We start from the raw sequence: 14,555 nt of genomic DNA on the forward strand, positions 1-14,555 counted from the left end.
TATAAAATTGTAACACTCATACAGAAAATATATTTTAACCTTAAAAGTTACGTTAGGTTTGTTTATCATTTATTAGACAAATTAAATAGACTTTTAACATTCTATGGAATCCCTTTGGTTTGCTTGTTACAAGATGACTACAGAAGGTGATACCTCAGAAATTTCTAGGCATCAGGACAAAAATGCCATCTCAATATCCAGAAAAAGTAGAATGTCAGATAGAGTGTCTCCGAAATTCCTTTTCCTACAGAGATTAATGTGCTAAATAAAGACACTATCTACAGCCTAAATCAACAGAGAACAGTGTCATACACAGAGTATGCCAAGAATAGGAAAAGGAAGACTCAGGAGAAAGGGAAAGGGCAAGAATAATCATACTAAGGGGATCAAAAGAGAATGAATATTCTTTAAGAAGAAACAAGTGAAAGACTTAGGAAAGTATGCATGGACCAACACTGGAGAAAACAAATACATGACAAAGCAGGGCCTTGAAAGATAAAGAAAGCTAATGAAGGGTGTCAAACTGAAAAACAGAGTTCTTGAATGGACAGGCAGACATTGAAGAAAAGGGAAAGAGAAACTGGAATGGAGAACACTCATAAAGAGATACTGGGATATGGTGGGAGAATCCGAGGATATCATACACAATCTATTGTGTGATGGAGTAATTGGCACGGGACAGTGGGGACATACATAAAAGGGAGAAATATGACCACACACGATGCCTGGTATTTAGGTGAAAGTGAAGACAAATTTAATAAACTTTAATACTCTGTGGGAACAAGAACATGAAAGGATAGCACAGAACACTTAACGTAGTGGAAAGCAACAAAGTTGATGGGGGACAGAAAACCAAGTCCCTCAGATAACTATCTCTGGCAGAGTTGAGTGAGGGGCAGGAAGACAAGCATAGAACACCAGAATTTGAAATGAACTTGCAAAGAACTAGTCTGGAGCCACGGAAGTAAAAAAAAAAACTCAACCTATTCCAATATTCTGTGCTGACCATACACACCTGAAATGAGGCCTGTCAAATCAATTACCAGATATAAGATGCTACCTTTGAAATTTCTGTGAAGCAAGAAGTTTTTCTTCTTTTGCCTTGCAATCACAGCTTCAAAGAGTAATTCCTTATACGTTCACTCTATTAAGATTTCCACAGGAGTCTAATTACAGAGCACAGTTCATCAGCTTTGGCATATCTACACATAATAGTAAAGTTGTGTATCTTCACAACAGAAGCTGGCCTAGATTATTTTTCAGCTGAACAAAATGATTAGTTAGAAATGACTTTAAATTGCAATGAAAACTTGAAAAATATTTTTAAAAACTCATTTAAAAAAAAAAAAAAAGAGGAAGGTCTATATAAACCTACCTTGCACCTGGTGTATCACAGGGCAATGGCTTGCGCTTCCTTGACTCATTGGTCAAGCTATCCAAGGAGTTTTCTCCTAATCCACTCATCTTGACCATGCATCAGCACCTAAAAGCAATAAAATAAGAATTGTGAAGGAACCTCTCAAAGTAATAATTCAAAATACAGAGACCTTACCCAGATAAGTTTTATTTTTATCAGATTCATGAGTATTTTTACTGAAAATCCATATATCTTTTGACTATTAAAGAAACAGTATCTGGTTATCATTTTTTTTAAATCTATTTTGCATTTTGGCAAAATATAGGTTTAAAACTTTATATCAATGTTAGCAAAAATAAATGTAAAAAATGCATTTAATTTGATTCAGAGATGTTTAAAATTTTGCACCATAGTACTGGGACCACTATATAGCTCCAATTTGTCTGAAAATAAAAAATGTTCAGTGTTTTAATAAGTTTAGATAACTTCAAAAGAAAGTGGTAAACTAATATGTTATGCCAACATGTAGTTAAACACTAAGGATAAAGTTAGGTACCATTAAAGAGAAAGGCAAGTGATACTCCAAGGCAATGAATGATGGGGACCAGAGCTCTGAAAATACAGAAATGTTGAATAAAATTTCCTTTATGCTCCTTTCTTCTCTTCATGTAATTTAATCACTGCAGCCACAAATAACTGTCATCCTTAGGAGTAAATCAGTGGGCTTAAATGAGAGTTTCACACCTGGCTCTATGAACTACTACTACCATCTCTAACTCAACAGGTTACTATAGTTTTAACTTCGTATCTCCTGCTAAATCTTCTAAAATGAACAGTTTTCTAAAACTTTGAGGCAAAGACTTCTGAACTCTTTCAACTCTATTGCTTCTGCAGCAAAGATTGGGCCATAACTTAATAAAATAGTAAGTTGCTTTCGTTAAAATCTAGTTATGTTAAATAAGCCTTGCACATTATGTATCCATGACACTCATCTCCCCTCACTCTCAAGAGTAAAATGGAACACAGTGACAGAGAAGATACCTATACCAGATGCTACAATCAATGACATGCTGAGGGAGGAAAAAAGCTGTTTAATGGATCTATGCTATTTATCTAGCCAGGCTATTTTAGAACATAATTAGAACTGTAATATAATCTAATAATTTGTATTTGGGTTTTTGTACCACAATGACAAGACATCTGGGCAGTTAGAAGTTTATCATTATTTTATCCATTTTAAAGAAACTTCCAAATTAAATGTAAACTTAATTTTCTGCAATCTAGTGCAGACTGCAGTTCTTTACCCCATATAGCAACTAGTCCTTAAACATCTAAGACAGTTATACTTGTTAGTGGAGAGAAACTTTTCCATAACATACAACCAAGAAACTAATAAATCTTTCAGAAAAAAGGAAGTTCTTTAAGGATCTCCACAAGCAAAATGCACCACTACTACAGTTATTTAAAAAAACTGGCTTAGGATGACTAAATCTCTGGGAGTCAGTGATCACATATCACAAGGACAAGGAACTGATACACACACTTTCATCTAAATTAAGTTTATGTTAACATAGGAGAGGATGGTAGCCAACTGACTCAAAGCAGCTCTGCAGAACAGGATCTGAGCACCCTGGTAAACAAAAAAGTAGTTAAACACAAGTCAGCAGTGCACCCTTGCAGCGAGCCAACCCCTCAGAAAGACACCTAGCCAGCTAAGTGCGTCCTGGACAAGACATCTAAAGAAAAGAGAAGTGTGTGTATTACTTCTGATGTACTAACCTTGACTGATTGGGTTTTTTGCTTAGTGATTTTTTTGTGTTAATAAAAAAATAATACTGCTGTAGTTCTTTCTAAAGTCTAAACTGCAAGGGCAAAGACACACAAGATCATACTTGCATGAAGCAGCATGGGGATTGCTTGCAATAGCTGATATTGTTATTGCAGGATGTTAGCTATGGGTAGAGAATTTAAAAGGACATTCTTCCTACAGCAGTACAAACCTCTGAAAGCTAGACGGGACAGAGGACTGCTGGCTGTACTGAGGAGCAGACACTGGATTACTCTGGCATGTGTACAAAGCTCAGAAGTAAAATGGCATCTCTTTAAAGCACAAGTTCTCTTTGCAGCTAAGCAAATCATAGAACGGTTTGGGTTCTAACCCCTCTGCCATGGGCAGGGACACCTTCCACCAGCCCAGGTTGCTCAAAGCCCCGTCCAACCTGACCTTGAACACTTCCAGGGAGGGGGCAGCCACAACCTCTCTGGGCAACCTGTGCCAGTGTCTCACCACCCTCACAGTAAAGAATTTCTTCCTTCTACCTACTCTAAATCTGCCCTGTTTCAGTTTAAAACTGTTACCCCTCATCCTATTCCTCACTCTCTGATAAGGAGTCCCTCCCCACCTTTCCTGTAGCCCCCTTTAAGGCCACTATAAGGTCTCCCTGGAGCCTTCTCTTCTCCAAGCTGAACACCCCCAACTCTCTCAGCCTGTCCTCATAAGGGAGGTGCTCCAGCCCCTGATCATCTTCATGACCTCCTCTGGACCCACTCAAGCAAGTCCATGTGCTCCTTATGCTGGGTCCCCCAGAGCTGGACACAGCACTGGTGGTGGTGGGGGGGTGTCGGGTCTCACAAGAGCAGAATAGAAGAGAAGAATCCCCTCCTTCGACCTGCTGGCCACACTGCTCTTGATGCAGCCCAGGACACGGTTGGCTTTCTGGGCTGCGAGTGCACGTTGCTGGCTCATAGTCAGTTTTCCATCCACTAATACCCCCAAGTCCTTCTCCACAGGGCTGCTCTCAATCCACTCTTTGCCCAGCCTGTAACTGTGCTTGGGATTGCCCCGACCCATGGGCAGGACCTTGCCCTTGGCCTTGTTGAACTTCATGAGGTTTGCACGTCCCACCTCTCCAGCCTGTCCAGGTCCCTCTGGATGGCACATCCCTTCCCTCCAGCGTGTCGACGGCACACACAGCTCAGCGTCGTCAGCGAACTTGCTGTGGGTGCACTCAATCCCTCTGTCCATGTCACCAACAAAGATATCAAACAACGCCGGTCCCAACACCAACCCCTGAGGAACGCCACTCGTCACTGCTCTCCACTTAGACATGGAAATGCTGACCACAACTCTTTGAGTGCAACCATTCAGCCAATTCCTTATCCACCAAGTGGTCCATCCGTCAAATCCGTATCTCTCCAACTTAGAGACAAGGATGTTGTGCAGGACAGTGCCAAATGCTTTGCACAAGTCCAGGTAGATGACATCAGTTGCTCTTCACTTATCCACCAACACTTTAACCCCATCATGGAAGGCCACCAAATGTGTCAGACACAATTTGCCCTTAGTGAAGTCATACTGGCTGTCACCAATCACCTCCTTATTTTCCATGTGCCTGAACAGTTTCCAGGAGGATCTGCTCCATGATCTTGCCAGGCACAGAGGTGAGAATGACTGGCCTGTAGTTCCCAGTCTTCCTTTTTTCCCCCCCTTTTTAAAAACAGGTGTTATGTTTCCCCTTTTCCAGTCAGCAGAAACTTCACTAGACTGCCATGACTTCTCAAATATGAAGGATAGCAGCTAAGCCGCTTCATCAACCTGTTCCCTGAGGACACACAGATGCATCTCATTAGGTCCCATGCACTTGTACACCTTCAGGTTCCTTAGATGGTCTTGAACTTGATCCTCTCCTACAGTGCATGGTTTTTCACTCTTCCAGTGCCTGCCTTTGCCTTCTGCATCTTGGGTGGTGTGGCTGGAGCCCTTGCCAGTGAAGACTGAGGCAAAAAAGTCATTGAGTACCTCAGCTTTCTCCATATCCTGGGTAACCAGGTCTCCCATTGACTTCTGGAGAGGGCTCACATTTTCCCTAGTCTTCCTTAATGTTACAATGCTTAACATAAAATTGTATTCATAACCAATCCTCATCCCAGTCGGTAGGGATTAGGAGAGGAAGGATAATATACTTTTTACATCACAATAACATTAAAAACAACAGTAAAACATAACCTGGCATTTGAAATAAACAATTACAAAAGATGCCTTAACTCCGTAATTATGGTCATGGACTGCACAGAGAAGTTGGTTTTACAACTAAATATTTGATTAAAAAACCAGGATGAACAAGACAAAACCTAATATACAGAGAGATGGAAGAGCAAGCCTGAAGACTCTTATCCAATCATATATTCCTCCAGGGCAAAAACCTCTCAAATACATGTATAGTGGCCCACCTTATGTGATTCAAGAAAAATATACTGTTATGCCACTAGATGACAGCATAGCACTGAACAACTGTAGGGATATTTTCAAATAAGCAGCTGAATGAAAAACTATTCATCTGAACAAGTAAGCAGTTTCAAAAAGATATTATAGAAAAAGGGTATGATCATGCAAAAAGCAGCTGATTATCTGAGGCTGACACTCAGCAGAACATATGACTCATAAGGTCTTATGCCTACAGACCTCACAGCTAAGGCTGAGTCCTGAGAGTCATTCTGTAGGTGACACACACACACACTCCAGGATTTGTGCTTCACCCCCTGTAACTGCATTCACAGGCAGAGTATAGAGCTGCAGGCTTAAGAGCTACTGTGGAAAGAGAAAGGAAGAGCTTAAAATACAAGACTTAAGGATAGCTCAGGAAGGGTGTGGGCACAGCAAGTATGTCAGAAGCTGAGAATAAATTCTATTTAAGAGGAGGAAAGATTTAAAATACATTAAATAGTTGAAAACTGGAGCTAGGACAGACATTTCACCAGAACTTAATTTTACAGGTAACAGGGTTGCATTAAATGATTTAGAACGGCAACGTCATTGCTGGTTTAACATCTACCTGTACTGACAGGTAACTTGCAATATGATCAAACAGAAAAACATAATTATTACATTTTGTCTCAGAAACATGATACATATCAGAGAATACAACCCTTCTCCTGTTTAAGAAAGCCTTTCAGTGTCTAAATATAGAAGCCTGGAGAAGGAAGGAAAAAATAGGTAATTCGTGTAGGCTGTTTCCCTACTATTCACCAAAGTACAGGCCTGAAGCTGCAGAACTCCTGCACATGTATTTTCCTTTCCCTAAGAGTATCGTTACAAGCTGGGAAGGCATGTAATGCCTAAAACAACGTTGTAACTGTTTAGCTAAGGAAATCACAGAAGCTGCTTCCCAATACAGATGGATTTACAGTACAAATTGTTAACAGTCAAACTAATTTCCCTGCTACAGGAAATATTCATAAAAGAAGCTATTATTCAGTGAGTTAATAATGACAGAAATCACCAGTTTAAAAGCGCCAGGTGTTATATTTATTCATTGAATATGAACCTGTAATTTCTAATGGGCTAAAAAGGTTTTCCAAAGAGAAATCCTTGGGTGGTTTGGGGAGTTTTTGCAAGTTAATCATTTCAAAAGACAGGTCCAAAACACAGCTTCCAAAAGTTAAAACTTCTAAGCATTTTTACTGCTGAAAGCAAGAAGTTTAACACAGCCATCTTTGTAAACTTACTTTGAGCTAACAGGCAACAGCATTATTTCTGGCTCATGAACCTATAATGCTGGCTAGAAAGACTCCTCTGCTGGTTATACTGCACAGTATTATCCACCTAAGTGAGGCATTTTTTAAAGAAAATTATTACACAGTGAAATTCTATTATTAGCATAAGTAAGTAAATCTAAAAGCTAGCTTAAAGTGATTCAATGAATAGCTCGGTTACTACATAAAACCAGTCAAATATAAGAAATTATGTTAAATTTTAGAGAAGTCTGAATTATCCAAAACACAGGAATGATAATCTTCTGTCACAGAATATCATTCTTATTCAGAGTAATGGAAATACAGATATGACAGCATCCACTCCCATGAGAAGTCTGACGATTGTTCTCTTTCTTCAAGGTTGCATGTACAAGCTCAAGAAGTGGATGGCAAACCTAACTGCATAGAAGGATAACTAACAGTTGGACTGTATTATGAACTTCAGCTATCAATACATACGATTATGTACTTTTTAATGAAATTTGTATGCATGTATTTGCTTAAAATGCAAGAAGCTACAGCAGATGGATTACATATAAGGATGAAAAAACGCTGAACATAAATTCTATCCAGTGATAAAAAATTAGATTTTTCTAAAATTTATCTGTTCCTAGTTTATATAATTTATAGAATTTCTTGGGATTGCCAAATTTTAAAGCCAGGTACTTAATGAACAATAATTCCTATGCATATAATAATATTTAAATATTTGCTAGTCTGATGTCATCAGTGCCAGCAACTACTTTTAATTCCTAAATGGAACTACCCATGTTACACCACTGTATTGGAATACTTTGTCATTTTCATCAAACATTTTATTAAATAGAAGCATTTTATGCTACACTCCATTTAGCTACTGAAAACAAATGACACAAAGCCACACTTTGTTCTGTCCAATATGATTTTCCAAAAGTTATTTGGAAAAACAAATCCCTAGCTCTTGCCAAATAATGTAGAAAGTTATGCATTTGTAAGAAATAGAGAATGTTAAAGTTGAATAGAAGCAAGTATGTCCAGAGGCCTCCAAAGTTTATAGTTAAAGCAAACTTGAGACAAAACAAGATGATGTAAGAGATGGTTCAAAGTCTTCTAAGCAAGACATTGTTTAATTCCATTGGTTGCAGCAGTAATGAACCACTATATATTGATGTTCCTAACCCCACCAGTGGAGCGGAACCAAAGGCAGCAATATTTGCAGAAAAAGTCCAAAAATGTCATGATTATTTGCAAATACTAAATTTGATTTATCTTTTCAGATATCATCCTAAATTTTCCAAAATTTCTCACTTATCAAAAAGGGGAAACAAGAAAACAAAAAATAAAGACCTTTTTGCTCATCAGTAAGCACATTGAAAAAACATTTGTCCTTCTTAATAAGGCGCATATGTAATATATACTTTTCACATGTCATGTCCCTTCATTTCTCAGTGAAAACCATAGATAGATTGTTAAAAGGCTACTGGTTTTTGCATGTGACAGGTAAAACAAGTTCTAGTAATTATTAATCCATCCATTGCTCTATATGTACAGTCTTACAAAAAAACCCCATATTAAAGAAACCATCAGCATTTAGGACCAGCATTTTTCAACCTGCCAGGGTTTCAATATTTTGACAGGATAAAAAAAATTTTCTAAAATTCTGTCCTGGCCTTCCAACAAAAGGGTGCACGTGTCGACAATACGATATGTTTGAAATCAGGAAAGTTTCTAAAGTTCTACAGAGCATTCAAGTCAGAAGGACACTGAGAAGTACTAAGCACAGTAAGCAGAAAGTTTTCAACTTCCCTTGTCTGTCTCGCCTCACCCTCACACAAAGTGGAAAGCTACTAACTTAACAACATCCATTAGATCACTTTCTGCTAGTTTGTCTTTCAGTGCACTGGTTTCCTTCTCCAACTCAAGCATTATTCCCTCATGCTCATGTTCTCAGTAGTTGTAGATGAAAGACCTATTCACCAAATAGGACATGGCAACTAGGAAGGTTTTGTCCAAACAGGGCCCCAAAATATAATCCGTTAGATGCTTCAGATTCAGTTTTTGTATTTGCTTAGCTGAAACAGTTGACCACACTCACAGAAAAACCCACCAAAACCCACAAAGCACAACTATACAATACTAATTTAAAACATATCCACACTATTTTTTAAAAAATCTTATTATTTGCATAAAAACATTTTTAACACTTCTTTGGTCCCATGAAACCATCAACTCTTTCCTATACTAAATCTACATACTCATGGTATCTTTAACACTTGGAAGCTCTTCTGCCTGAGCTGTTTTCTTGTTTGAAAAACTCACTAGGGAAAAAGCATAAATTGGCTCTTCGCATTCCCCAGAATAAGCCAATTATGAAGGCTTAAATCAAACCAGTCCTTTTCAATGAATCCTGAAGATGGTCTGGAATTTTTTTAGTTGTATATAATGCTAAAATATTAAATCTAAGGTCTTGGTTTTTAGAAAGGAGGATAAGTCACACTTTTTTAAGATGCAAATTGTAATAAATTAACTGGTTTATGCTAAGAGAAGACCCAAATATTTACATTTTGATATAAATAAAACTAGAGGACATTCTACTCAGCAACTCTGTATTCCTAGTGAAAATTTGTTATTTCAAACTTACATTTCCCTCAAATACACAAATATAAAAAGTATAATAGCTCTCGAGTGAAACTTCTGATTCAAAATATTCTTGAAACTATGCAAAGATTCTTTTAACTGACCACAGAAACAACTGATGTTTTCATTTACATAGATAGGAATCCACAAGAAAACTAACCTAGAAAACTCACTTTCTGGCAGTAGTGAAGTAAGGTTTCTTCTTCCCCCCCCCCCCCCCCCCTCTTTCTTCCCTTCCCCCCTTGTCTTCTTTTTAAGAACATGCTTCTTAAATACTTACATGTACAATTTGTAAATTGTAGCTTTAAAAATTGTAAGGGAATAACTATTCAGGTACATACAGTCCAAATATGAAATCAGTCACTTACTTGTCCTTAGCAAACATTCAAGCACAGCATATTTTTCAGAGGACCTTCAGAATCAGAAGTCATTTTAAGTCACATCCTGAAAAACAAAAAAGGCTGTACTTTAAAAGAGTGCTTGCTTTTCAACTGTTCCATCTAATATTAATAATCTTAGCAAGAGATAAACACTCAACATTGAGATATTTTAATGTTAAATGAGTTTAAAACTCACTTATAACTGTAACTGTCATCTCTGCTATATGCTAAAGCCCAAAAGTCTGAATCTTAACACCACAAATGCCACCCAGTAAGCTAGATTTCCTTTCACATAAGAACTAAACATATTTATTTTAAATGTAATTTGTTTTACTTTGAAGCAAATAGTGAAACTGTTGTAGATGTTTGTTCTTAGTAACTGTTAAATCTTAATATCAAAAGCTGCAGCCCCAAATTAATTATTTTGTAAAGTTAGGACTGGCAAGTAAAAATTAAGTGTGTAGCCACTCTGTCAGCCTGTACATACTGCTTGGTACATAACTACTATAGCAAACTGTTTTCAGAGGTATCAACACTCAGGTTTCTGTTACTCTGTTCTTCTATGAAATTCTAGGAATGATTAATCCATATTATCATGCATTTTATACAAGGTATGATTAAGTGCACTAATTAGTGAGATTCTGGGTCTCTATAGAGAATTACAGTAACTTAGAAAAAGTTTTAAACAACAGCTGTGTGATTGAATTGATTTACTGAAAACTGCTTAAAGCACTACGTAAAGCAGAGGCTGTTCAAGCTAATTAGAAAAATAAATTGCTCTTGGGAAATACTTATGAGACATTCACATGTAAGCACACACCATAGCCCTATCCAAAATCAAGAGTTTCATAATTGATACTTCTACCCAGACTACTTAATAGGTAATCACTAGCAGGCAGGTAAAGGAGTTTTATTCAAGTAGCTCATTTCTTAAGAAATTAAACTGAAGCTTTTCATATCAACTGGTTGCATATGCATTCATCTGCTGTTTTAACCATCCCTTTGACAATACTGATTGTAGCTTTATTTATATGAACTGGAATTACCAATTAGAAGGTTGATTGACAATGTGGTCACGTAAGAGTAAGCATCAAGAGTAAATTGTCTCCTAATTAAAGACTTTTATAACACCATTTTATGCTAAATCAACCTCTGCTAATCACCAAAACCAGAACAAAAGCACACAAAAAATAGAAGAAAAAAAAATCTAAGAATTCTTAAGATGCCTTATCAGAAACATTTGGACATCATGGAAAATTAAACCTTCAGCTGTTCATTTCTGTAAAAATGCTAAAGCTGACCTATACTACACTCAATGATAGCTTGCGATCTAGCTTCCCTGGGATGGTCTTACACCCAACAAAGGCTTGTTTCTGATGTCTCCAGAAATTCAGTCAGAACTTATGAAACAAAAAGGTAGCATAAATTACATTCACCACTCTGTTTGAGGTGCAGGGTTTTTTTCCTCAAATTTCTACAACAGCTTGGTAAACCAATGAAAACACCTGTGCAAGAACAGAAGCACTTCAACAGAATCACAAACAAGAGTCTCACTGAAAAGCTGACCTATGCAGGAGAAATGAACAGCACAAAATCACTTGAAGGTGGGAGATTCAATACCCACAAGTATCAAAAGGATTCTGTATGACTGGAAAGGCAAGGGAAAAGAGAAGAATCCTGAAAAATTATTAAATTGAAGACCACATAAAAATCTTAACACTATTTAAATTAGTTTTATAATATTCCCTTTATATTCCTCTCAAGTAAATAGTCATTACATGGATGTCAATATCTGAGCTATTTAAACAGAAGATGGAATACAACTTCTCAAAGTATACCGCAGTGAAGTAACTAAAACATAACCTTCTGAATAATCTGAAGGTTCTTGAACGGTTAAAAAAGGATCTAGAGCAGCAATTGCTATAATTTGGTCTGGCCAAGCATACAGAGGACGATCCTATGAGAACTGTCAACTGGCAGGGCAACCTAGACAGATATTCTAAAATTCTGTTCTATAGACCAGGATGAAATTAAACCAACCTGAAGCAGGGATGAAAACCCTACCCAGTAAAGCAAAAAGTTAACACCAAATATGCTACAGTAAAATTTTGCCATATATCAAAAATAGATTAGACCTCAAGTTACTACCCCTACAAATAAAACAGAATATTACAATTCTATAATCTAATATGTCATTACATTATCATCTACGACATTTAAATTAAAAAATAAAATACATCCCTCTTAATAATACTTGGTCTTTTCCTGCTAATGAAAGCCCTAACTCTTACATGTTGAAAGTTGACCATTCAACTCCGTTATCCCAGCTCTAAACCAACATGCTTCCTCTTCCAAGTACAGAGATAATAGCCAGCTTCTCACTTTTTAAACACAAAAAATGTATTATTTCAACATTGCTTTCTGTTCTGCTTCACATGAATTAGTTTAGATTATTAGAGTGCCGGTATCAAGGCACAGTCATGCACTAAGCAATTCCAGTCTCAGAGCCAGTATTCTAAAAAGGTTGGCATTTGGGGCCGCGCCGTCAGCTTCTCCATCAGCTCTCCCACACCGGTATCACTTTTAACACGTGAGCACGCTGTTTCCTGTCTAAAAACTGCTCAACCAAAAAACAAGAGTGCTTGCACAAAAACATCATTTGGCATGTTTTGATCTCAATGAGCTCAATGTAGTGACCTTTGATTTCTCCACTTTCAGTTTACACCATATAGAAACTAGGCACCCAATACAGCCTCGCTACCAACTTTAAGCATACACATGGTTCAGTTTTCGATCCAATTTTTAAAAAACATAAAAGAAAGAAGATTACATTACTGTTTGGATGGGACAGCTAAGTGACAAGCCATATTGTTGCCTGTGGCACAGACAACAACAACATGACAGAGAACTAAAGTTACACTGTTTTTAAGGTTAAAAATATACATATATATGCATATTCAAATGTGTCAGATATGGTAAACGCAATGGTTGCTTTTTGAAAGAAGACATAAAAAGGATTCTACCTGCAATCCTCCTTAAATGTCTTAGAGATAATTAACATGCCTTTTTGAAGGGCAGTATATTGCATTTAATTTCTTTTTTAAACTACAGTACATAAAAAAAGCCATATTTCTAAAGTTCTGGGGGAGGAAAAAAATGCAGCAGATAAAAAATGCCACTGAACCTTAACTAAAGCTTTGTGAACCTGAAAGTTCAATGTAACAAACTACCGAAACAGATAATGAGACTCAAGTATACTGAGTTAATAAAGAGGTTTTGGTGTACTGTATTTTTGCTAAAAAGTCTTCATTTATCTTTTAAGATTAAAGCAGCTATACTTACATTATGAAGCAAACAGCAAATTATATTGTTAGTTGTACTGATACATCATTATCCTAATCTACCATTTCCATCAATAACTAACAAAATACTCTTCCAAAACATAAGCATTTGGACCATTCTCACTCTTCTTTTTTTTCCCCCACTCCCTCAGCCAAAAAGGTCATTTACTAGATAATAAATAACTGACTCAGACAAGAGACTTCACTGAATCAGGGCTGTCAATTTAAAAAAAAAAAAAAAGCAGCCATTTATAATCTGGTAGCCAGTGAAGCACACCTTGCTGCAACATGTTAAATAATCTTAACTCAGCACACATCCTTTTTATATTATAGGGAGACTATAATTTTTCAGGTCTTGTCAGGTTTCATTTACCAATTCCCCTGCAGTGTTTAGTAAGCACTGTGCACTCCTCGGCTATTTTTCAGACATGACAATTAACTTGAGCCTTGTTCACTTTGCATATATTAAAATGACAGGACACTTTCAGTTAAAGGATGGTCAGAGGTGGAGCACACTCGGAGCACGTCTCCTGTTCCTGTGATAAATAATGTGTGCGCTCTATTTTTGGAATGTCATTACTTGTTAATTTGTTTCCTATATGTCCCTGTTTGCTAGTCACAGCAATAGATACAGAACCCGGTTACAACAACAAAATGCAGGAAAGATAAAAGGGGAGCTCCAGTGAACTCAGTTATAAAAAAAGACTACTCTTTATCCTTATGCCTTCACCATACACTGCCAAACACTTGTAAAAATTTCTCACCTGTCAGGTTCTGCACAAAGCACTGTGGTAAAGCAGTTAGTGCGTCTCATCATGGGTCCAAAGACATGTGAGCCACATTCTAGACTCAGAACAACCGCTGCCCTCGTAACCCAGCTGTGAAAAGATATCAAACTTGGCTAGATGTGTTTGTCAGGACACAGCCCCTGTACGTAAAAGGCAGTTGGGGCGTGATGCAGCCACACCACCTACTCGCATGACACTGGCAACAAGAACTGGTATGCTCAAACACAGCAGGCTAAAAAATATTGAAGGTGGCCTGTAATCTTGACTAATTTTCAAGTCACTGTACTGGAAGACGTAATTTGGGCTTTCAATACAGCTGATGGCATCAGTCGGGTGCTTTTAGAATATATTTAGAATGTTTTTAACATAGGTAAGTCCTTACAGACTTATGTCTGGAAGGGTTAGTAAATAGGTATGTAATAAACAATTAAAAATTTAATAAATATATATAGAAAGAAAAAATCCCTAGCTCAAATACCACAAAAAGAAACAGTATGTGATACCTGGATTACTATAATGGGACATAGTAACTACTTAACTG

General features: G+C 37.2%; 1 protein-coding gene across 4 annotated transcripts in view; it reads right to left on the minus strand.

Moving 5' to 3' along the window:
* Positions 1–14,555, minus strand: part of NCOA3 (nuclear receptor coactivator 3) — an 86,603-nt gene that overhangs the window by 23,469 nt on the left and 48,579 nt on the right. For all 4 annotated transcript variants that reach the window (XM_074888617.1, XM_074888615.1, XM_074888614.1 and 1 more), the window contains exons 3-4: positions 9,874–9,949; positions 1,376–1,483 (exon numbers count right to left, since the gene is read on the minus strand). In XM_074888617.1, the coding sequence (XP_074744718.1) occupies positions 1,376–1,473 (98 nt within the window). In that variant the 5' untranslated portion in view covers positions 1,474–1,483; positions 9,874–9,949. The remainder of the gene's footprint in view (positions 1–1,375; positions 1,484–9,873; positions 9,950–14,555) is intronic.

The sequence above is a fragment of the Strix uralensis genome, chromosome 18, assembly GCF_047716275.1.
Source record: "Strix uralensis isolate ZFMK-TIS-50842 chromosome 18, bStrUra1, whole genome shotgun sequence".
NCBI lineage: Eukaryota > Metazoa > Chordata > Aves > Strigiformes > Strigidae > Strix > Strix uralensis.